This window comes from Haemorhous mexicanus, chromosome 7, assembly GCF_027477595.1.
Source record: "Haemorhous mexicanus isolate bHaeMex1 chromosome 7, bHaeMex1.pri, whole genome shotgun sequence".
Taxonomy (NCBI): Eukaryota; Metazoa; Chordata; class Aves; order Passeriformes; family Fringillidae; genus Haemorhous; species Haemorhous mexicanus.
The window spans coordinates 40,711,797-40,736,943 of NC_082347.1; the positions used below are offsets into that span (position 1 = coordinate 40,711,797).

The window sequence follows — 25,147 nt, forward strand, 5'->3', positions numbered from 1 at the left end:
ACGGGGCGGTGCCTCCGTTTGAACTCAAACCGCCCTCGCCGCTTCCCATTGGCTGCGCGGCGAGTGGCGCACCGCCCCCTCCGCCAATTAGAGGCCACCGCGCTCCTTTTCGAATGTTCAACGGCCCGCGCGGTGCGTTCGTTTCTGCTTCCGCCGATCCGGTACGGGGTAAAGCTAAAAGAGTCCCTCTGCCCGGTGCCGCTTGTCGCGGCCGGGCGGGGTCGGTGCTGTTCCGCCGCCATGGCTGCTGCCGGAAGGCGCGGGCGGTGGCGGCGGCTCCCGGTCCGTCCGTCTGCACCGTTCCCGGGGGTTCTGTTTTGGTGCCTTGCGGAGGGATACAGCGGGGCGGAAGGGGGGGCGTAGTGCGAAGGCTCGGCGGTCGGCGCGCGCGCGCGGGAAGGGCTCAGTCGGCGCCGCGCCGTGCCGGGAGCGCGCGTCGGACGCCGCCACACGGGGCCCCTCAGTGGCCGCCAGCGCTCCGGCTGACCCAGGTACGGGTGGGCCAGCGGGGAGGGGAGTAGGGCCGGGGGGACATGGCTTTGGGGTGCCGGCTGCGGCGGGGAGGATTTGGGCTGCCTGGCACCCCGCTTCAGCTGCCACCTACTCCCCCACCGTGGCTCTAGGCCCATGCCATGGTGGCTGTTGCCCCTTTCTCCCCCGGTGCTTACCTGTCCTGTGACCGCCTGAAGCCCGGGCTTACAATTTCGGTTTCTTCAGCTCCTGTGGCTTGTTTGGCCTGTGGGAGCTGGTGGCTGCCCTGGCCAGGGCGCTCCAGGTGCAGGACCTCGAATGTTTGCGTGCCCTAAAGGCTGAGGGACCGCCGGCTTCCCCTCCAAGTAGTGTCTCGTTGCCAACAAGTGTTTTATCGCATGAAACCCACTCAAAAATTCCATGAGAGTCTCTCTTAACTGCATTTAATTGCCTTGTTTTACCTTGCTGCTTTCAAATAGAGTGATAATAAAGATGCTTCTTTGAGGATCGCTTACGGTAATTGTAATTATACATTAAATAATGAATTATATGAAAGGGTATCTTCTTGCGCTGTGGGTTTGGGGTTTTTATGCCGGTTCAGTGCTCCTGTCGTGATCTGTGCACGGTCGCGACGGAGCACAGGGGCTGCCCAAGCTCCAGCCCCTTCCCAGCTGTTCTGCCGCTCTCCCCTCCTTTCCCAGGAGAATAGAACTACAATCAGCTGGTCCCTGTTTTAAATCCAAATCTGAGAATTTCCCTTTGGGTAAGAGACTAAAAGATTTAGATTTAGGTGAAGAGGAGTGAGTTTTTAAGTTGTTTATGGGATAAAATCTCTGTTGCTCCTGAAGCTTTCCAAGGTTATGATGGATGACAAAAGCCACCTGAATACCAACATTAGTCTGACAATTTATATAAACATATTCCTTATTTTTTTACGCAGAGAAACGCATATAAACAGCATTGCTGTCTATTGGAAAATATCTCATCGCTGGTACAAAATAAAGCATAAAAATTTACATCCATTTACTCTCATAAACGTGTAAATCATAATTAGGATAAGTAATCTGGGTGTTTTTTATAGGTAAGGTTCCTTACGTTTGAAGATGCCTCGTTATGGAACAATCGTTGTCATTAAAAGGAATGGGACTGATGGAATTGTTTTTCCACTCACCTCAACTTCTTGTTTGTTTGGAAGGTGAGAATTTGCTTGCATACATTGAAATAATGATTGTCTTTCTGCAGATCATGTATTTTAATGCTTATTTACAAAAATAAGCATCTGTTTAGGAATGTTGTGCAGAGGAGGGAAGGTGATACTGGACTATGGTTAATGTAAGAATAGAAAGTTGAACTTTATTTTATTCCTGCTTTTTGTCCTTTCCTTGCCAGAACTGCTTTGATTGATTGATTGATTTTTAAGTTTCTGGCCACTGGAAATCAGGAGAAAGGATTAAAGGTGTTAAGTGATAAGACCAACAGCAAGTCAAGAGCTTTGGAGATTAGCTTCAGAAAAGGACAGAAAGGAAAAGTCTGTACATTTATAAACACGTTTTAACTCACTAATAACTTTTAAGAAGGTGGAAATGGTTCTGCAGGTGAGACCAAGGCCCAGGTACCTATTTGCAGTCTCAGGTCAGAAATGTAAACCTGAGAATGACTTTCACAGCTCATTTTGTCTAAAAATATTCCACAAGTCTGAGGAAGCTCTGGAGGAAGTTAATCCCATAGCACCAGCTGTGCTGTAGTCCTGTCTCAGCTTGCTGTGATCTGCTTTTTCCAGTTTGGGTGTTTCTCTGTGTTTCTGATCTCAGTTCTCTGGTGCTGGAGGAGTGTGAGCTGCTATTTTGTACCGGTTTAAAAAGACTTAGGTAGTTAATTTCCTTTAAATTAGAGACATCACGCTGCTGTACCGTTACTAGCTGAAATGCTGGGAAATGCCCTGATTCTGCCAGTGTTTGTGTGGAACTGAACCTGTGCTTCCCCCAGGAAAACAGAGTGTGACATCCGCATGCGGCTGCCCTGGGTGTCCAACGAGCACTGCAAAATCGAGATCAACGAGAACAAGGAGGTGAGCTGCTGGTGCTGCACTGAAACATGCACTGCCTTGCTGCATCCCTGCAGCTCACTCAGGTTTCTGTTTGGTTTCCAGGCAGTCCTGACCAATCTAAGCTCAGTGAACCCCACGCAGCTGAACGGGGCGTGCTTGGAGCAGCCTGTTGCCCTGAAGCACGGAGATGTGTTAACCATTATCGACCGTTCTTTCAGGTGGGTGCCAGGCTCTTCAGTTACTTGATTCTACAGTGGAAATGAAAGAAATTTAGTTCTGACTTCTTTACAAAGCCTTACAGGGCTTCAGCAGAAGGCAGGATTGCTAAAAGTTATCTTTTTATCGCTTATATTACATTAAACTGAATCAGTAAAGATTAAATTTAGAGACATCATTCTGAATTTGTTTTAGGGGGAAATTTAAAGTGGTTTTAAGTTGCTAAAGCCTTCCAAATGGAGGTGTGTGCATTGTTGGAGGGGGCAACTATTCCTAGGTCATTCCTCTTAGTAATCAGAACTGAGTCATCAATTACATGACAAAAAATGGTATTTTAAAATATTTTTTCAGGTTTGAATATCCTCTGCAATCAACACCGAAAAGGAAGCGTTCCAGGTCTCCAAAAGATGAAACTCTGCAGGTAACTTTGTGGCTGTGGGTTTTTTCTTTGCAAAATATATTGGTAGTAGTGGCAGAATTTTATATTTCCTTGTCCTATTTTCTTATTAAAAGTAACTTTCCAGCCCTAAACTACTTTTTTGTCTTAAAATTCAAATCAACTCTTTCTGATAAATACTTTGAAAAACATAGTAAATTTTAGTCAGAAATTTGCCAGTGTTTGGTAATAGATAATTAATAATTCATGATGTTTCTAAGAGCTATAAATCTTCCACTGGATTTGGTAAGAAGGGGAGATTCAAGTGGTTTTATTCTTATTTTACAGCTGCTTTGACAGCTCAGAATTTAAATGATAAAACAAGATAAACTTCCCTCTAGGGCCTCAAGTGTATTGGCCAATGTTAAATATTGAAAAGTTCAAGGATTTAATTTGAATACTTTAAAGCTTGTTTAGGAACAGTGAATATTCTCTTGTAAATAGGTTTTTTCAGTGTAGAATTGAAAGCTGAAGTATGAAATATTTGTTGCTCTGCTGTAATGTTGTACAAATTTACAGGTTCTTCATGTTCAGCAGGTGGCAGAAGTGGAATTATTACACAAACAACCTCCAGGAGCTAAAAGTCTTGATGCTTCAGGTTGGTGCCTGTTTTATGAGGGCTTTGTTTGCTTTTGTCCTCTTAACTGCATTTATTATTGGCATTAGAATTAAACCCAAGTTAAAAGAGGGAGGAAAAGGCATTTAAAGACTTTCCAATCTGAGTGCACCTTGCTGTGTCAGTGATTGTCTGATTGTGTTTACATGCTGTGCATTCACCTTAGACATTAAAACTTAACTTGAACTGCTCTGCTGACCTACAGCTACACCTTTTTTTTAGCAAATATTGCATTATCTCATGCATTCTTTCCTAATGAAAAATTGAAACAAGGATAATTTTGAAGGTACATGGTATATATTGAAATAATTGTTTACAGGAACTGTTTCCTATAGAAACAGAACAATCCAGAGCAGCTAATTCTGGATAATTATAAACCATAGACTGCTTAAATGCCAGGACTTCACCCTTCCCATCCTTCTTGTATTAAACAATCCTGATTTCCAGAGAAGGCTTTTTATTATCATTTCTGACAGATTTTTGTCCCTAAGCAAAAAGTCCCAGCTGCTTCCAGGTGTTCATTTTGGTAGATCCTGGTTGACCAGGAAGATCTTTGCTGACCTGGATCTTCCCCCTTGGGAGGGAAAATAAGGAATTTTAGTCTGTATTTAAGGAACTTTTCTTTGTAGTTCTGCAATTTTAAAGTAACTCTGCATCTGTATTTTTGTGTTGCTTTGCTTTCTTTGTAGATAATGCTGAGTGTGAAGAAAAAAATGCCAATGAAAAGAAACAAACTCCAAAGAAAAATCTTCCTGAAGCTTTCCCTGTCAAACTCCAAACACCCAAATCTTCACAGAGAATACATCGTGTTCTTAAAAAGCAAAATGAAATGTCTCCCTTTAGTAAACTCTATGAAAGTGTGAAAAATGAGCTGAAAGTGGAAAAACCTCTGCACAGGAGAAGTTCCTCTCAGCAAGCTACAAAAGGAGACCCTGGGAGTGTTCTGGCAGAACCAAGTGCTGCCATTTCATCCCAGAGCTGTCTTTCGGATCTGGGCAGCCAGGCTAAAAGAAGGGAATCAGGCAGGATGGGAAATATTGAAAAATGCATAATTGTGAGACGAGAAGAAGAAAACAGCCCAGGGTTTAAGCGGCTGTCACCTGGGGGGAGAACTCCCAGCAGGAGTTTTAGCAGGAGTCCTGGAGCTCCCATTTCAGAGGAGGTGTCAGGAGATACCAGTCAGAGTCCGTTGCAGGATCCCAAGGGATTAAGGACACCAGGCAGATCCACAGGTGCTGTAGCTACACTCAGAGCCAGCAAGGAGAGCCGCAGGAGCTCCCTGGTGTTGCTGGAGCAGTGCTCCATCGAGAGGTTTGACTGTCCAGTTCAGGGGACAGTGTGCAGCCCCAGAAGCTGCAGTGCTTCTGGAGGAGGTCCGTGTGTGCTGAGCACACCAACGCCCAGGAGGAGGAGTCCTCGGTCTCTTCTTGTGTCACCTCCCAGAAAAAGCACTGGCATGAATCCTGGAAATCCTGGCACTCCAAGGACCCCACGGCGTGGGTCACTGAAACTGAAGTCACTTCCAGAGATCCCAGCTGGAGCTCCAAGGGAAGACCCAGTGTGCAGAACTGAGAACACACAAGTGCCTTTGCCAGAAGAGAAAAGCTTAAAGCAAAGACGAAGCAGCAAACAACAGACACCGGGAAAAGCTGCCCAAGAGGTGCTGAAAGAAATCTGGGATCAGGCAAACCTGGATAACTCAAAGGTGGGGCATTGTGAAACCCCTGCCTCTCTCTCTGATTCCAAGAGTCCCAGGAGAAGCAGCAGGGAAAGTAAAGAATTCTTGGACAAAAGTGCCCATTCAGAGGCATTGGCTGCAGAAGGAATGTTGGCATCTCCTGCTGGTCAGACACCTGGAAGGAAAAGGGGAAGGCAAAGGAGCTCTGGAGTGCTGGCTGAAACAGCACTGGAGACAAGCACTGCTCAGGAACAGCACAATCCAGGCAGAAAAGCCAGTGGAACTCCAGCAGAGCTGGCCGTGGACAGATGTCACCAAGACCAGGATTTGGAAGATGCTACAAAACCTCGGAGACCATCAGGCAAGAGATCTCCTGGAAGTGCTGCTGAGCTGGGGGACACTGAGCCTGGCTCAGAAACCAAAACTTTGGGCCTCTTGCATGGAGAAGACTCAGGTAAATACATTGGATTCCCTGCCTTGTTTTTTGTATGAGAGAAATTCTGTAGCACTTTCCTAAGAATTCTCCCTGGGTAAAATGTGGAACCAATTACTGACACTAATTGAAAAATATTTATCATGGAGTTACCTTTGACCTTAACAATACACAATATGTATAAAATATCCTGGATTTAATTTATTTCCCTTTAAGGTAAGTTTCTCTGGGTTTTGTTTCCAACTTCAAAATGCACAAGGAAAGGTTAAAGTGCTGCCTTGGATTCTTGGATATCTAAAAATCATTTCCATTGTTCTTTTCAGGCAAGAAAAAAAGAATCTCTCAGAAGAGGAAAAGTGGTGAAACCCTCCCTCAGACTTTGGGCAAAAGAAAGAGAGTGTCCTTTGGTGGCCATCTGAGCCCAGAACTCTTTGATAAAAGTTTGCCTCCCAACTCTCCCCTGAAAAGAGGAGCCCTCCCTGCCAGGAGGAGCTTACCCCATGGAAACTCTCCTCGGGCTGTGCTCAAAAAGGCTCAGGCCTTGAAGCACTTGATAGATCAGGTAAATGTTCAGAGTCATCAAGCTGCTGAGTCCATTATTGTGATCAGAATTTAGAAATTCTATTATATTTGTATTTATTCTATTATTTATTAATTCAAAATTAGTGGTAACCCTTGTGTGATGCGTGCTGGTGTCACTCATGAGTGTTTGGGGATGCTCAAGGAATCATCAGCTAAAACAGGTTTATTATAAAGTGAAGGTACAACCAAGTTCATTGGCAAGGTCACTCTGCTACTTACTGGATGGGTAAAACACACAAGGAAAAATCAGGCTAAAAATTTAAAATCAATCAATCTGAAACTAAAATGGACATAAAAAGATTTAATTGGTGGCTGGGGGTGGATGAAGGGTAAGGATGGGAAAGGGTGAGGATCAAAAGTAAAGTAAACCCTCCTGCCAAACTTAGCCCAGACTTGATTGACAGTTTAGAAATCATTTATCATTCCTGAAAAAGTAAAATCCAAGTCTCAGGCAGGGTTTGCCTGGACTGATCACTTCATTCAAAAGAAGGAAACATCCTCCATTCACTAATTGGGTTTTTTGGTTTGTTTTGGGGGGTTTTCTTTGTTTGTTTGTTTTTTCTAGGAAGAAAAAAAATCACCCAAAAATTCCCCAGGCCAGCAGCCCCCAGGTGCCTCAAGCCCTGTCTCAACTCCCAGAACCCCTGCAGGCTCTCCAGCCCCCTTCAGGAAAGGGCGTTTCTCCATCTCCCAGCCCCCCACTCCATTCCCAATTGCAGAGGAGAAGGATGCTGGCACAGAAGACATGGATCCAGAGGGGAAGAGTGGTGCCCAGGGGAAAACCCCAAAATCTTCCCCTGCAGCCCAAGATGCCAAAGCCTTGGTGACAGGGACACCTGCCAGGTCAGCCAGAGGTGCCCAGCTGCGCTTGAAGGGCTCTGCCATGAGGAGCAGAGGTGGGGCTGTGGCTGTCATCAGTGCCAGGAGGAGAAGTGGTGCCTCCAGTGCCAATTTATTAGGTTGGTTTCAATAGTTAATTTTTAATACTCATTTTCATGCTTTAAAATACAGGACCCACACTGGAAAAGGCTTGTTTTGTTCTGCAGAAGCCACCAGATAATTGGTGAATCTTCTGAAATCTGCTGGCCTTATTGGAAGTGCAAAGTGTTGCATATTTTTGTTCATAAAGCAAATTTATTAAAGCATCTGTAAGCATAATTAAAGACAAATATTAATGTTCAGAAGTTTAAAAATGGTAAAATTAATGTTCTCTTTGCAAGGTTAGAGTCATGATGTCTAAAATCTGTCAAGTAATGTTAAACTTAACCATGTTTATCACATCAGTTTAGTTTTGAAAAACTTAATCTTTTATAGCAATGCACCTTCACTTTGGTTATTTTGTGCCTTCTTTTTATACAAGGCTCACAAACTTTGTCCAGGAGCTGGGCTGTATTTAACTACTCAAAGAGGAACATAAGTGATAGACATAAAAAATAGGATCATAACTGGGTGTTACCTTCAAATCTTCAGAATTCCCAGTGTTGAGCACTGATTGGAAATAGTTTTGGCAGTACTGGAAACTGTAATAGGGGAGTTCTGGTTCTTCAAGTTTTGACTTTTGAATAAACTTTGAAGTAGGGTGTATTTGTCACCTGTTTTCAACAGTTAAATCAGTTTGACAAAGTCAAATTCCCCATTCACCCAGGAGTTTTTATTACTTTATTATTCTGTCCATTTTAATGGCAGCAGAGCTCTTGACAAATACCAGTGGCATTCCATTTCTCACCACCTCTGTAATGTGCTTTTTAATATCACTGCATCAGTTCCTTCTGTAATATGAAAAGAACATCACAGCTCTTAAAAATTTCAGATCCAAATAAAACTGTTTCCAGAGCTGTTTCAGATAATTTCCTGGATGCTTGGCATTTTCCTCTGCATCCTGCACACCCTGGCAATGTCAGCTTTTCAAAGTTCTTTTTATTTACAGACTGACATAGCAATTCTGACAAGAGAATAACAGCATCCTTTTCTTGGATGGAAAAGGAACAGCATTCTCCTTTTTATCTCTGTTTTTAAAAGTTTTTTTTTTTATATGATCCCTTTGTTCTGGTAGCTTTTTTTCCTGAAGTAAACAAGGCAGGTGTCCTACAACTTCCAGCTTCATTTATTCCACAGCTGTAATTCCCTGCTCCCTCTGCTGTGTACAGAATGATGCTGTGATGAAGATAACCTTGCTTTGGGAATTTTGGGAGTGTGTCACAAGGAGAAAGTGATACAAGAAAAATTATGGGAAGTCTGTCTGTATAGATCTAAATTCAGGATAAATAACTGAAATTCCTCAGGAAGACGGTGAAAGCAACTTCACTTAAAAACCATTTCTGTTGTTAAATCTCACCAGAGTAAAGCTCATCTATAATAAACGAGGCTGAAAAGCTCATGGCAAGTTTCTGTTGGGAAAAATGAGTTCCTTCCAACAGAGAGAGGAAGGAACTGGGTCAGTGTTCAGCTGTAGGATCTGAGCTGTGTTTGACACTGTGAAGATCATTGTTTTGGTGTGGAAAGCCACACTGGGTACTTGGAGTCTTCTTAAACTTCAGCTGAAATTGGATTTTCAAATTGAGAATATTTCAGAGAACACTTCAGGTGTTATCAGATAATAACAGTCACTTTCCTCTGCCAGACTGCAGAAAATGTATTGGAATCATAAAGAAATAATTGAACTTCCATTTACACAGCTGAGAGTTAAATTGCTTCTTTCTCCTCTTCTTCTAGTTGCAAAATCTTGGGCAGAAGTGGTAAAATTGGGGATTGCAAGACCACAGCCAAAGACTGCTAAAAAAACTGTCCGTAAAGGAAGAGCCCTGAAGAGATTAAAGCACCCACCAAAGGTATCCTGGTCTGTTTTGTGTTGCCTTGTTTTATTTTCTTACAAATCCACCAAGCAGCTTGTATGGATTTTGATAGAGAAGCTGAGCTCTTGGTGTGATGTAAATTGGGAGTCAGTGTGTCCCACAGCATGTGGGAAATGGAGGTTTGTACAAAAGGAATCACAGAATTATTAGGGTTGGAAAAGACCTCCAAGATCTTGGAATCTATCCTCTGATGATAAAAATCAGGACCTGCCTTTCCTAAACTCAGGCTGGCTAGACCTTCAACCCTCATTCTCCAGCCTTCTGGAGCCTCCCAGTTAACCATGACTGATGAGAAATTATGGAAGGAGCTTGGCCACCTCTTCCACCATGAATCTTTGTTTAATAACTTTTTTTTCTTTTCCCTCTGCAGACTCCAGAGAAGAAGATAAAAGGTCACTTCAGCACAGGTCATGCAGAGTCACCTGCTACCATAGTTGTGGGCAGAGCTTATTCCACCACAGTCAGGTCAGCTGGACAGGTCCCTAAAGTGGTAAAAAATCCCAAGCTGAAGCTAAACATGGATATGGATGAAAGTTTCACAGGTGAGATTTCAAAGTCTGTTGCTTTGTCTGCCTGCTGTGCAGTTCTTTTGTCAAACCATCTGCTCATTTCTCCAAATGTCATTTCTAGGGGTGTCTGAAATGTTCCAAACCCCAAAAAATCAGGGAGGAAGAACATTTCCTTTGGCTGCTGCTCAGAATGCTGATGTTACACCACCATGGGCTGCAGGGGACATTTCTGACTTGCACACTCCTGAGGAGTCTGGTAGGTTTGGTATTTTAAAAAAAGAATATTTGGGTATAATCTGTGTAAGCAGCAGCCTCAGCCTAGGCAGACTTAACTTAGGTGAAGCATCTAGCAGCCCATGAGAGGAACCATTGGGATTTACCAGGTATTAAAAGAAAATGTAGTTCCAGTTAGTTTCTGAGTGGGATATTTTATTATTAATTCTGTTTGGTATGGAAGTTGAAACTGCTGATGAGACATTCCAACACTGAATGCCCAATGCACATGTTTGGATTTTGATTTCTGGAAGGGTATATTTGAATTTGATTTGTTTTTACTATGCAGCAATTAAAATGTTTGGGTTTTCTGCTTAATTTATTTTCCAAATGACATAAGTCCACTGCTTGTTTCAGGAGAGATGATTGTGTCACCATTAAATAATTCAGATGCTTCAGAGCAGAAGCAAGAGAGTCCAGGCATATTCCACCTTCTGAGAGAGGAGTCATGTCCATCTATGTTGGATGAAATAGCCACAAAATCTCCTGAAAAGAGAAAAGCTGTGCACAGAGATCCTGTGGATAGTTTGGCAGTAACTCCAGAAAAACCAGCATCTCTGAAGTCAGGAAGTAAAAGGAGGACTCCAAAGCAGAAAATTGAGCCAGTTGAGGTCATGTCAAGCAAAAGGAAGATTTTAAGGACCCCTGAACAAAGGTCAGAACCAGGAGAGGCTTTGTCAGGTATCAAGAGGCTCATGAAGACCCCAAGGCAGAAACTGGAGCCTGTAGAGGCTTTGTCAGGCATCAAACAGCTCTTGAAGACCCCAAAGCAGAAGTTGGAGCCTGTAGAGGTTTTATCAGGCATCAGACAGCTCATGAAGACCCCAAAGCAGAAACTGGAGCCTGTAGAGGTTTTGTCAGGCATCAAACAGCTCTTGAAGACCCCAGATCAGAAACTGGAGCCTGTAGAGGTTTTGTCAGGTATCAAGAGGCTCATGAAGACCCCAAAGCAGAAACTGGAGCCTGTAGAGGTTTTGTCAGGCATCAAACAGCTCTTGAAGACCCCAGATCAGAAGTTGGAACCTATAGAGGTTTTGTCAGGCATCAAACAGCTCTTGAAGACCCCAAAGCAGAAATTGGAGCCTACAGAGGTTCTGTCAGGTATCAAACATCTGAGGACCCCAAAGCAGAAGTTGGAGGCTGTAGAGGCTTTGTCAGGCATCAAACAGCTCTTGAAGACTCCAAAGCAGAGGTTGGAGCCTGTGGAGGCTTTGTCAGGCATCAGGCACCTCATGAGGACCCCAAAGCAGAAGTTGGAGCCTGTGGAGGACCTGTCAGGCATCAAGCATCTCATGAGGACCCCAAAGCAGAAGTTGGAGCCTGTGGAGGACCTGTCAGGCATCAAGCATCTCGTGAGGACCCCAAAGCAGAAGTTGGAGCCTGTGGAGGCTTTGTCAGGCATCAAGCATCTCATGAGGACCCCAAAGCAGAAGTTGGAGCCTGTGGAGGACCTGTCAGGCATCAAGCATCTCGTGAGGACCCCAAAGCAGAAGTTGGAGCCTGTGGAGGCTTTGTCAGGCATCAAACATCTCGTGAGGACCCCAAAGCAGAAGTTGGAGCCTGTGGAGGCTTTGTCAGGCATCAAGGATCTCATGAGGACCCCAAAGCAGAAGTTGGAGCCTGTGGAGGCTTTGTCAGGCATTAAGCAGCTCTTGAGGACCCCTCAGCAAGAGCTGGAACCAGTCACAGATGAAATTGCCTTGAAAAGGTTGCTGGAGACTCCAGTAGAGAGCAGGGAAGCAGTAAAAGCTGTGCCAGGTGTGACTTCAACCAAGAAAAGCCCAAAGCTGAAATCCCAGCCCGTGGAAGACATGGTTGGCATCAGCCGCATTTTCCAGACACCAAAGGAGAAGGTGGAGCCTGTGGAAAACATGTTTGGAATTAGGAGATTGATGAGGTCTCCTAAAGAGAAATACCAGCCAGTTGAGGATTTTGTGGGGCTGCAAAGGCTCATGGCAGAACCCAGGCAGAAATCTTCTGATTCTGAAGTGGACTACGCTGGAGTGACTGAAATGTTTGGTACCCCAGAGGAAATGAAGGTAAAATACTTCAACTTTTGGAAAGGATGTTTTTAGACTTTGAAACCTGTGTTTGAAATTAATTTAGACTTTCTAGTATGACACTTTCTATCTTGCAACATTTTTTAGGGACTGCTGCATTTGTTTGTGTTTATTTGAAAGGACCTGTCACAAACCAGTGCTTTAAGGTTGTTTAAGTATCATTAAAAACAGGCTTGATATAAAAGTGATAAGGTTAATCTAAAAGTGACATTCCCAGCATCTCACTCACCATTCCACACTGACCATTACAGGTAGGAGAAGTGAGTTCTCCAATCAGTGGGGTCAGGGTTGGTGATGTCTGTGCCCAGCCTCGTTTGTTCTGGTGCTGCTTTTTATTGTGAGGAGAATCTTGGTCTTCAGTGGAGATGTGCTGGCATCACTGCCACTATCATTTCCTGAAAAAATTATTTTGTTTCTCATATTCCATAATATCCCTGGGCTTAGTGCTTAGAACTACAATAAAACACTACAGAACACTCAATTTCTCTTCAATACCCCTGATTCCCTTTGAGCACTTATTTAGGCACTTCTCAACCTCTCCACAATGTTGTCTTTCACTTTAGATGGCAAGAATTGAATTTGCTATGTTTGTGGGCTTATATCAGATAAATGGATGATGTATTTATAAGACTAATTAATCTAATTTGTAAGGAAAAGGGTTTCACAAACATTTTTATAAACATTGCTGTACATTCATCTGGTATTGGTTGGCTCCACAAGTTCTTGTCCTGTCAGACATGCATTTATTTGTGATTTTATTATTCCTTTAGGTCAGATCAGTAAATGTTGCGGATTCTCAGGGAGAAATTTCACCTCCTGGTTCTAATTCCAGTCGTAAACATGGTAAGAACAAGTATTTTGCTTAGAGGAATAATGAATATATAAAATCATAAATGATACCATGAAGTTCAAACGTTGTTCAAACCTCTCTCAGTAAGCCCAGCTATTCCCTGAGCTAAGATCATTTTTTCCCTTTGACCTATCCAAATAAATTAAACAACTTCAGTCAGAAGCCTGACCTTAAATCTAAGAATTGGTTAATACTTCTTTATTTATTTTATTATTTATTTGAGCAAGATGCCTCTGTGAGGGAAATGGAAATACACAGATGCTTTGATCAGGCACAGGCATGTCTCATTTGTGTTTGTGCTCTTTGCCCTGTTCTAGAAGAGAAAGGAGTTTCCCAAGGTGAAGATTCCCAACAGAAGGACTCAGCTGGTGAAGAGCAGCCTACCCAGAGACCCAGAAGGGGCAGGAGGGCTGTGCCTCCTGCTGCAGCAAAGCCAAGTGAAAATGGTGTGAGTTTAAAGGAGTTGCAGAGTCCTGACACCCAAGAGGAGATGGGAGTGATCACAGCTGAAAACAAGGGAAGAGGAAGGAGGCCAAAGCGTTGCATGCAAGAAGTGGTTCCACAGTGCCCTGATCAGCAAGGGCTTGACATTGTTTCATCCGTGGAACCACCTGGAGCTGCTCAGAGACCAGGGAGAGGTAAAAGGAAAGAGCTGAAGGAGTTAAAACATCCAAATGAAAATCTGGAGTTTCGTGTTGAAGATTCCTCAGTGCTACAAAAAGCACCTGCAAATACCAAACAGAGTTTGCAGGACTGTGGCACCAATGAAACTGAAGATGATCCAGGCACAAAGACAGGACCTGGAAACATTCAGAGTGAAATCTGTCAGCTGCAAACAGGTTTGGATAATCCTGATAGCAAAGCTGCTGACAGTGGGATGGAGGAGAGTGAAGAAGTGCCCCTGTCACCGAGGAGGAGGCACAGAGGAGAGGAGAACACAGAACCAGTGATTCCACCAAGAAGAGGGAGACGAGCAAGGAATGACCAAGGTAAAGCAGCTTCTCCAGGAGACCTTCATGGAACAACCAGAAAGCTTCGTAAAGACCTGTCCCCAAAGGTTTCACAAAGACAGGAGCAGGCTTGTGACAAAGCTCCTGAGGCTGTCACAGCACAAGAATCTGAAAATGGCACTAAGCTTGAACTAAAGGCAACAGAGAGAAGAGTTAAGTCTCTTAGAAGTACTAGAAACAGAAGGCACTCAGCTGAAATAAAAGCTGACACTCATGGGGTCGCACTTGAAAATACACAAAACATTCAGAAAACTGAGGAAACATCAACTGAAACTGATGCTGAAACACAATCCCACGTGAAAAATAAGATGAAAGGATCTCAGGGATATGAAACAGAAAATGCTCAGGAAAATACAACAGAGGCAGCTCGAAGATTAAAGGCAGAGTCACCTTCTGCAGAGACAAACAAAATGCCAGTCAGTGCTCAGAACATGGAAGCAAACAGGGCTAGAAACAGGAGAGGCAAAAAAGACTCTTTGGAGCAAAGAGCTGAGGAATTTACTGAGACTGTGAACAACCTAAAACCAGTTACTCCCAAATTTAAGTCAGAACCAGAAGTGGGTGAATCTTCTCTGCAGGATTCTGTGGGCTCTGTTTGTGTCAGTGCAGCCCAAGGCAGGGAGGAGCAGCCCAGCCCAAGTGCCCCATCAGTCCCTGCTGCAGACAGTGCCAGTCCTGCTCAGGGCACTCGGAGGAGGACGAGAAATGAACGGGGAATACTTAAAGCAAAGCAAACTGGAATCCTGCAGAGCAATCCAGCACAAAGAAATGCAGTGGTGACTAGAAGAGGAAGAGGTAAAAAAGTTAATTTTCAGCTTGAAGAAAGCAGTTCCAAAGCAATTGAAGGAAAAAGTTTACCTGAGGGTGATGAAGGGATGACTGACAAAGATAATCAACATGAGAGTTCTGAAAATCCTCCTTCACAGGGAAGGAGGGGCAGGAGAAAACAACTTGATTCCATCCCACAAAAAGCTAGTCCTGCCTTCATGGAAAAACAAACATTAAGTGCAGATCCTAGGAAAGATGAGGCTGTTGTACAAGAGCCAGGATCAGCTTTGGAAGCTGCTCCCTCTTCAGCAGAGGACAATCCACCGAGGCGGGGCAGGAGCCGTGAGGTGGCTGCAGCACCACAGACCAGATCTCCTTCTGTCAGAACGAGACGTGGGCTGCTGGAGGCACAGAGAGAAGAGGAAAATCCAGCTCTGGGTAATAAAACTTTACAGGCAAAAGTGAGTGCACCAGCAAGGGACAGAAGGAAAAAGATGGATCCAGCAGCAGAGGCAAGAAGTTCAACTCCTCTCCATGGAAAATGTGACTTGTCAGAGACTAAAGATGAGGGTACTCAGGAAGACCAAAGTGTGCCTTTGGAAGCAGTGTCCTGTGCCAAGGAGAAGCCACCAGGAAGGGGCAGAAGGAAAGAAACTGCTCTGGCATCACACACAGCCAATTCCATCTCTCTTCGAGGGAAGCGCAGGTCGCCGGCAGGTGACAGAGAAGAAGCTCCCAAAGAAGAGCAGAATGTTCCCTTAGAAACTTGTGATCCACCTGGAAAAGAAAATCAACTGAGAAGAGGCAGGAGGAAGGAGACTGCCCCCTTGGTAGAAGCCAAAAGTTGTATTCAGGGAAACCAGGTCCTGTCAAAACAAAGTGGCAGAAAAAATAACAATGGGAAAGCTAACCAGAATTTGGACAATTCTTCCCAAGAAAATACAGAGCTTGTAAAAGGGAGCTTGGTGCAAGCAACCACTTCACTGGCTCTTAGTCCCTCCTCACTTCAGGGTTTGCCAGAAGATGGCAAAGACAGAATTCCTGAAGAAAAAGGTAAACTTTTGGACATAGCTCCACCTGCAAAAGAAAATCCATCAAGAGTGGGCAGGAAGAAAACAGCTTCTTCCGCTTCTGAAGAAACAATTTCCACTTCTCTCAGGGGAAAACCCAACCTGCCCAGAGGCAGAGGTCAGAAGAGGATTCTTCAAGAAAGTGAAGATGCATCTCCAGAAAATAATCCATGCCAAGGAAGAACAAGGCAGTTGAGAAACAACAGGAGGAAGGTGGAGGTGTCATTAGAGGCAGCTACTGCTGCTTCTCCCCATGAAAGCAGTGACTTGCCAGGAAAAGGCAGCACTCTGGGAACTCGGGATTGGAGTGGAGCATCCACTGGTTCTGAAGAAAATCAGTCAGGAAAGGGCCAGGAGGGTGACCCTGCTCCCCAGGCAGCCCCCACCTCTCGCAGAAGGAAGTGCCAGCTGCCAGCAGAGGATGTGCCACCCAAAAAATTAAAATCAGGTGAGGCAAGGCTTGGCTTTCTCTTCTCTAAGGTTGGCTGAGTTTGTGTAGATACACCAATGGTGTGCAGAGCTCTGGGGCTGCTGATGGAAAAGATCCAAGATCCCAGCTCCCTCAGCTGCTCCTGGGGCTCCAGCCCCTTCCCCAGCTCCCTTCCCTTCCCTGCTCCCACTCCAGCCCCTCCTGAGCTGAGGGACCCAGACTGGGCACAGCCCTGGAGGTGCCTCCCAGTGCAGGGGGACAATCACTGCCCTGGTCCTGCTGCCACCTGAAATATTCCCTGGAGTTTTCAGCTTGACTTAAAAACTCCCAATTGGAAAATATTATCAAATGAATGCCTTGAAGTAGAAATGACACCAACTCTTTAGTGCTACAGCAAGGAATTGCCTGCCATAAAACTTCCTCTGTTTTCATTTGTGCAGGACTTTGGTGTTGGTTCTCTTTTAGTTTTACATATCAGTGGAAGGAATTTTAGCTAAAACGGCAGCTAATTGGTTTTGGTGCTCTCATTAATGTTAACCTACTTTCAGAAATAGCTGTGAGTCCTCAGGGATCCAACTTAAAGGCTATTGGATGTGCAGGAGTGTGGGGTTGGTATCTGGTTTGTTGAATTCAGAGATGTAATCTTTGGAATGTTGTCATTGGGGACATTTCCTTTCAAAACAATGTAGGTGAAGATGGAATTTTGTGGGAAATGTTTGATTGATGATACAAATTGACATTTTCTCCGTGTGCAAATAGGGAATGATGAAAATGGGTCTCTCCAAAGAGGAAGAAGAAACAAAACTAAACTTGGAGCAGAGGATGCAAGGGCAGCTCAGACCACTGGAGGGATGGAGAGGAGGACAAGATCCAGCACAAGAACAAGGAAATAGCCTTAGGAGTCCCAGCACCAGTTTTTAAATCAATTCAGTAATTCCAATTACAGGTTTTTTTAATGTGAATTGATTTGCACTCTGATTTTAAGCTAAGATTTTTGGTAATTCCATGGTTGCTTTACAACATATATTTCCTAATGTGTCTACAGGTAGGCAGTAGATATTTCTTTAGTAGCTTTGCCAGTGTGTGGTGGTTCCTAAACCATGGGGTGCTTGTGCAAAGCTGCAAACATAAATTACATTTTGTTTTACTAGTGTTTCTCCCCTTTTTCCTGTTGATCAGTACAACAATCAGGAAGCCATATTACTGCCAGCTAAAGCTATTTTCTGCTGAAATTTTCCTATGCTTAAGTTTTATTTTTCGTTGGAGTTCTGTAAATATTCTTTAAAAAAAATAGTTGTATTAGCAGAAGTATTATGCTAAATTTTTAATAACTTTTTTTAAAAAATTAAATTTGTATTGAAAAGTGCAGGTTCTGAAGTCATTAAACTTGTAAACAGTTTGGCACTTGTTTGGTTTTTTGGTTTTAAGAATGCTTAAGAGTAATTGCTGCTGTCTTACAAGGTCATTTCTAAGGTTCAGCCTCGGTGGTTGATGTGGTTTGGAGACAGAATTTTTAGGACTTTTTACAGATCATTTGTCTTCGTGGCTTGAGGCTTCTTAAATGCAGAAACAGAGAAAATTCAGCCTGGGCATCAAACTCGTGCAGATTTTAGACCTGACTTAAAATCCTTTGTTTATGTGGGGTGTGAGGCATTGGGGGTGGTTCTGCAGCAGAGCAGTTGGAGTTGGAATTGTTCAGCTTGGAAAAGACCCTAAGACTCCAAACCTCAAAACTGATATAATATTATAATTTTTTTAAATTTAGGTTGGATTTTTTGCTTGTCTGTTTTTTACCATGTGGAGTGTTCTGTACCCATATGCACAGAGGGTTTTTATTGAATTATAATGCACTTTTTTTTTTAATTACTTAATTCTAGTGTGAAAATTCCAGTCTGTCCATACATCCAGGTGCAGAATCTGGTACTTTCCCTTAAACTTCACATGGCTCAATATGAGAATTGGAATATTCTATGGTGGGGGGGGTCTTTTGGTTTGGGTTTTTTGTGGATTTTTTAACCCTGTTTCCCAATCAAGACATTCCTAAAACTTTACCCTGAAATCCCTGGGGAAAGTAAAATTTTCCCATCTCCCCTAAAATCAAAACTGTCTCCTCTGTGTAAGCAATGCCATGGTTGGGAAATACAGGGATCCACAGGAATATTTTTCTGGTTCTAAGAAGTTGTTTGGGTTTTTTTTTTCTCCAGTCACTCAGATCTGTCACTTTTAGGTTTGGTCCTAGTTCAAATCTAACAAAACTCAGCTCACATTAAATGCCTCAATTCTCCTCCAGAGCTGAGATTTCTCCCCAAGATGGAATTTGTGGATAAACTTAAACTTGAGGAACATCTCCTGAAGCAAATTCTCCTTCTCTAGTACTAAAAATTCAGGAATTGTCTCCTCTCATTGCCACTTCCCCGGGTGCCTCGCTGGAGTTGGTCTGGAGACTGAGCAGGAATCCTGGGCAGTCTCCTCTAAGGTGGGCAGAGCCTCTCCCTGGGGAATGTGTCCCACTGCTTCTGTAGGAACAGGAGAGATCTCCCTGGGGAATGTGTCCCACTGCCTCTGTAGGAACAGGAGAGATCTCCCTGGGGAATGTGTCCCACTGCCTCTGTAGGAATGGGAGAGAGATCCCTGGGGAATGTGTCCCACTGCCTCTGTAGGAACAGGAGAGATCTCCCTGGGGAATGTGTCCCACTGCCTCTGTAGGAATGGGAGGGATCTCCCTGGGGAATGTGTCCCACTGCCTCTGTAGGAATGGCAGAGCTCTCCCTGGGGAATGTGTCCCACTGCCTCTGTAGGAATGGCAGAGCCTCTCCCTGGGGAATGTGTCCCACTGCCTCTGTAGGAATGGCAGAGCCTCTCCCTGGGGAATGTGTCCCACTGCTTCTGTAGGAATGGCAGAGCTCTCCCTGGGGAATGTGTCCCACTGCTTCTGTAGGAATGGCAGAGCTCTCCCTGGGGAATGTGTCCCACTGCCTCTGTAGGAATGGGAGGGATCTCCCTGGGGAATGTGTCCCACTGCTTCTGTAGGAATGGGAGGGATCTCCCTGGGGAATGTGTCCCACTGCCTCTGTAGGAACAGGAGAGATCTCCCTGGGGAATGTGTCCCACTGCCTCTGTAGGAATGGGAGGGATCTCCCTGGGGAATGTGTCCCACTGCCTCTGTAGGAATGGGAGGGATCTCCCTGGGGAATGTGTCCCACTGCTTCTGTAGGAATGGGAGGGATCTCCCTGGGGAATGTGTCCCACTGCCTCTGTAGGAATGGCAGAGCCTCTCCCTGGGGGATGTGTCCCACTGCCTCTGTAGGAATGGCAGAGCCTCTCCCTGGGGAATGTGTCCCACTGCTTCTGTAGGAATGGCAGAGATCTCCCTGGGGGATGTGTCCCACTGCTTCTGTAGGAATGGGAGGGATCTCCCTGGGGAATGTGTCCCACTGCTTCTGTAGGAATTGGAGAGATCTCCCTGGGGAATGTGTCCCACTGCTTCTGTAGGAATGGGAGGGATCTCCAGAGCTCACCCCAGTTCTGTCATGCCAGGAGCACACACGTGCCCTGGGGGTCTGTGCAAGGCCAGATGTGTTTGGTGAAGGGATGGACAAGGTAGGATGGGAATTCCCAAAGCAAAGCTTCACTTGTGGAAGTCTCTCAAAAAGTGATGTTGTTGTTATGTCATTTCTGGGAGTGTTCCACAGCCAGCCAAGGAAATGAGGAGTTTGAGGCACGAGGCTGATGCATTTCATTGTACATAACCTGGGTTTGGTTGTGGGGACCCTGCAGCCACCCAGACCTGGGCTTTGCTCACTGTCCAGGACGTTTCCAGGGGAGATTCACTCTGTGCTCCTTTGTAGAACTGGTATTTAACATGAATTCCTGTTGATTCAAATTAGATAAAGATGTATTTTATTTTATAGGCAGCTCCATTTCCACCCTGAAAATTTGAAACTGCAAATCTACCTCAAGGTAGATGAATCTGAGGGTGAGCTGAGAAATGTTTTACCTGAGGGGTCAGCCAAAGAAACAAATCTCTTTCCTCAAGGAAAATTTCCAAATTATCTTCTCTGTAATTTCTGTAGAGCTACATTTTCATTGTTGGTTGTGTGGCAGCACAAATTTAAAAAAAAAAAGGAAATGGTAGGAAAATTTAATTGCAAACTTTCTGCATTGTCAATCTTTTTTATTTTTATTCTGGGCAGATGATTTTCCTAAGGAAAGGAATGGGACATAAATTACATCAGGAAGCAGATGTTTCTCTTAGTTATCCATGATTGTTGCTTGCATTTAAAGTTGCTGGGTATAAGTATATCTGTATGTTTTTATGTCTCTGAATTTATTTAAAGCTGATTTCTCCAGTGATTTTAAGGGAATAGTAAAGAAGAATGAGAATTTTAAATTTTGTGTAAATCTAGAGAGCTGCCTGTTGATGATATTTAATCTCTCAGCCTCATTTAGGTTGGAGAAGCTCTCCAAAACCATCGAGTCCACCCCCAGCACTTCCAAGGCCACCACTGTCCCATGTCCCCAAATGCCACATCCTCATGGCTTTTAAATCCCTGCAGAGTATTTATTATTTAAGCAGGAGCATTATTTTTCCAGAGGTTTTGGTTTGATCCTCCTTTTGATGGCATTGTCACCACTGTGCTGTCAATTGTCACCGATCCCTGTGGGAACCTCCATCTCTCCTCTAAATTTCATCTCCACACTTATTAAAAATAGATGGACTTCCTGCTTCCACTACATAAATAAGGCTGAAAAATCATCTTGATTGTCACAGAGAGTTTCAAAACCTTCAAAACTTCCTGACAACAAAACTGGATTTTAATATTTCAGCCCTGCCTTGCCATCAATGCCACAGCCCTGCCTGTTCCTGACAGTCTCTTTCATATCCAATTTCCTTCCAGATTTCTGGGCTTGAAAGAGTTCCCTGACAGCAAGACAAGCTGCTTAATTACACGAAATATGGAAAGAAAACTCACATTGGCTTGGATTTTGCACCTTTTAATTTGTCTCTTTCCATGGCATTCCTCCCCTGCCCTGCCCCAGAGGTGTGGTGCTGTTTTGGGAGAGCAGTTGTTAACCTTGGAGCTGAGCTGTAAACACCCCCAGAATTTTGGGAAATTCTGTAATTTCCCAAAGGCTGGGCTCTGATGGAGGCAATTCTCAGAGATTAACAGAGAGCAGGTAATTGATGATCTTTGAGGACGTTGTCTCCATAGATTCCCACTCCAGCTTCCTTCCCTGCTCCTTTAGAATATCATTTATGGCTGGTACTCAGAGGAGGTCACAAAATAATCCTGGAGACAGGTGGGAACTCCCACCCTTTTAAAAAAATTCCATGTGAGGTTCCCTGCCACTCCAAAAGTCGTAATTAGTGAATATTCTCAGGTTTGCCAACAGAGGCTGGAAGTGGTGAGTAAACTAAACTTGAGGAACAACTCCTGAAGTAAATTTTCCTTCTGTAGTACTAAAAAAGGTAATGAAAACAACTGGAAATTAAAAATCAGGGTGTGGGGTCAGCTGGGAACGTTTGATGGTGCTCAGGGCAGGTGTTGATGATTTTGTGTTCTGTGAGTGGCAGGTAGGTCAGGACTGGTCAGCCTGTGACAAGCAATTAACACTAAAAATTGGGAAAAACCAGAGTATTTGAAGGCTAAAATCCCAATCCTGTTCTGATCTTCAGCATTATAAATTTCCCTTTTCTATTTTAATGAATTTAAGGAAATTCTCCAGAAAGATTTTTTTTCTCTGGAAGAGTTTTTTAAATTCCAGTAGAATGCAGGATTGTGCATGGCTAAAATACACCCTTGTCATCCCAAAGTTTGATAACCACAACTTTCACAAGGCAGATGGCAGAAAGAGTAAATTCTACTGTATTTCACTGAAAAGATCAGTTTTATCAAGAGATGAAACCAAATTCTGCAGCCAGAATTTGGAATGAAGGGTGGGGTGCCATAAAACCATGACAGAAGTGCTCCAATACCCACTCACTGCTGATTCTGAGCAGCATTCACAGCCCAGGAAATATTTCCAGCCAAAGCCAGAAGAAATCAAAGCACTTTGAGGCAAATATTCCTGTGTCTCTGTGTATTAGGGAAGAAACACAGGCAAAAATCAGTGTTTTAGCACCACTTTTGGTGCTGCTATTAGAGTTATCTTTGTAAAGTTACTACAGTTTAAAATTTATTAAGATGCAAAAATCTTGCCAGAAAGTTCCTCATGGCTTGTTTTCCCTCCTAAAATTGGATGGATATTTAAAACAAAACCTGAGTGAGAGGAGTTTCACCCCTCAGTGTTCATTTAGGAATTAAAAAATCCTATTTTGATTTGAGCAGTTTAAAATTTGCTGATGCAAATCCTTCAATACAAATTTCCCAGCTCCAGGAGAGACCTGGACTAAGTGAACCACAGCACTTTGAAATAGGTTTTTAATCCAGTTTGATTCAAGTTTAAACTCAAGTATCAACCTGGACAGACACAATAATTTGTTGGAGTTGTTTTCTGGTGGAATATTAAATTTCTTCACAATCAATTGCAGCTCTTTCTTAAACAAAAAAACTTAGGATTTCCAGAAAAATATCACTTTTTGCTATTTGTAGGAGGTCAGAGGACTGCACAGCTTTGCAGCCATCTGAAAAGTAGAAATTTATTTCTAAATTTATCCATTGAATTCTAAGTAAATGTTTATTTCAAAAACGAATTTTATGTTAGTATTTAGCTTTTGAATAGAAATAAAGTAAGTTATGTTAGTGTGAAATTATTGTAGAATCTTTCTATATGTAATATTCAGCTTTTTCATTTTCTTAATATCATTTCCTTCAATGAGAGGATCACATTTTCTAGGACATGATGGAATGAAATTTGGGATTTTGTGCAATTTAGGGAGTTTTCCAGGCTGCTTGGTGGAAGAATGTAGGGAAATCTTGGTGGCTACTGTGTGGCACAGGAATGAACTCCTGATTTTCTCCTCTTCTCCTTCCTGGGGGAGCTGCATCTCCCTCTGGATCTGACACTCCCAGCTGTGCAGCTCTGGAGGTATTTTAAATTGCAATGTTTGTGAATACCAGGGAAAGATGCAGCTTTCACTGCCCTCAAGAAGGTCAAACAGATTTTTCTAAAAAGCAGCTAATTAGAGCTGTAAATTAGATTAGACCAGGCTCTTTTCAACCACCTCCTGTAACTCTCCCAAGACCCCACTGCCATAAATCCCTGTTTTTCTTTGAGGGGAGACACCCCACCAGCTGCCCAAAACTGTGCTGGTCAACTTTGTAATTAATATTTTGCATGTGTTCCTAAAACTCCCAATGACCTATTTTTAAATAATGGGAAATGAGAAACCCCTCTAGGAGGGTCAGGCAGATCAGAAATCATCCATGAGGCGAGCGAGGGGCCAAATCCATTTTAATTGAACCCACTGAGAGCATCTCCTCAGTCAAAACCTGAAACTAAGTTTAAAACTAAAGCTGAGACTTTTAGCAGCTGGACCAGCTGAAAACCCACCAGCTTTTTTTTATTTTGAAGCAGAATCCTGTCAGTTTACCAAAACCCAGCTCGTTATAGGTATGCAAATCAGCCCTGCAGTGCCTTTCGGGGGGTGGGCATGACTTTGTAGCCCTCCCGTTACAATGTGTGATTAATCCCAGCCAAGGCAAGCCCACCAATTAGCACCAGCTCATTTTCCTCATTTCCAGCCTGTGCCTCCTTTGTTGCACTGCTCCTCGTTCATTAGCTGGTGCACCCCGTGCCAATTAGGCAGGCAGAGGCACTAATTTGATCATCTGGAGAGTTGCCTCCCAAGATCCGTGGCCGTTCCTCCAGGGCGCTGCAGCTCGGCTTGGGGCTCCTGTTCTCCCTCTGGAGAAGCCTCCTGCTTCCCATTAACTAAAGGGAAACCTCGGTCCTCAGGCTAAGCTCAGCCCCACTCCTGGCTTAATGAAGGAAGCCCAGGCAGGGCTTGGCTGGGGGGTTCCAAGGCTGAGGTGGCTTCGGAGAGAGCACGAACACGGACACCGCCATCCCAGCCCAGCCTTCCAGCCTGGCACAGCTTCCCCAGGCTCTGGCCATGGCTCTGCTGGGCCCTGGGGTCAGCTCTGGCCATGGGATCAGTTCTGGCCATGGGATCAGCTCTGGCCATGGGGTCAGCTCTGTCCATGGGATCAGCTCTGTCCATGGGATCAGCTCTGGCCATGGGGTCAGCTCTGTCCATGGGATCAGCTCTGTCCATGGGATCAGCTCTGGCCATGGGGTCAGTTCTGTCCATGGGATCAGCTCTGGCCCTGGGATCAGCTCTGTCCATGGGATCAGTTCTGTCCATGGGATCAGTTCTGTCCATGGGGTCAGCTCTGTCCATGGGATCAGTTCTGGCCGTGGGATCAGCTCTGTCCATAGGATCAGTTCTGGCCCTGGGATCAGTTCTGTCCATGGGATCAATTCTGACTCTAGGATCAGTTCTGTCCATGGGATCAATTCTGACTCTAGGATCAGTTCTGTCCATGGGGTCAGCTCTGGCCATGGGATCAGTTCTGGCCCTAGGATCAGTTCTGTCCATGGGATCAGCTCTGTCCATAGGATCAGTTCTGGCCCTGGGATCAGCTCTGTCCCTTGGATCAGTTCTGTCCATGGGACCAGGTCTGTCCATGGGATCGGTTCTGTCCATGGGATCAGCTCTGGCCATGGGGTCAGCTCTGGCCCTGGGATCAGTTCTGTCCATGGGATCAGTTCTGGCCCTGGGATCAGTTCTGGCCCTGGGACCAGGTCTGTCCATGGGATCAGTTCTGACTCTAGGATCAGCTCTGTCCCTTGGATCAGTTCTGTCCATGGGATCAGTTCTGGCCCTGGGACCAGGTCTGTCC

At 44.4% G+C, this 25,147-nt stretch overlaps 1 protein-coding gene across 5 annotated transcripts; it reads left to right on the forward strand.

The window, feature by feature from the left end:
* The first annotated feature begins 387 nt into the window (after positions 1–387).
* On the forward strand, positions 388–18,462 carry MKI67 (marker of proliferation Ki-67). 5 transcript variants are annotated; one of them, XM_059852230.1, is made up of 17 exons: positions 410–491; positions 1,553–1,666; positions 2,458–2,539; positions 2,621–2,736; positions 3,086–3,155; positions 3,690–3,768; positions 4,476–5,918; positions 6,221–6,459; positions 7,045–7,438; positions 9,192–9,307; positions 9,702–9,873; positions 9,962–10,096; positions 10,471–11,084; positions 11,145–12,152; positions 12,944–13,016; positions 13,341–16,319; positions 17,061–18,462. In XM_059852230.1, the coding sequence occupies exons 2-17, from the start codon at positions 1,575–1,577 to the stop codon at positions 17,192–17,194; spliced, it is 7,746 nt and encodes a 2,581-aa protein (XP_059708213.1). In that variant the 5' UTR covers positions 410–491; positions 1,553–1,574; the 3' UTR covers positions 17,195–18,462. The 5 variants fall into 5 exon arrangements, with proteins under 5 accessions (XP_059708210.1, XP_059708213.1, XP_059708211.1 ...); XM_059852227.1 differs by having other exon boundaries at positions 388–491; positions 10,471–12,152; XM_059852228.1 differs by having other exon boundaries at positions 3,705–3,768; positions 10,471–12,152.
* Positions 18,463–25,147: the final 6,685 nt, after the last annotated feature.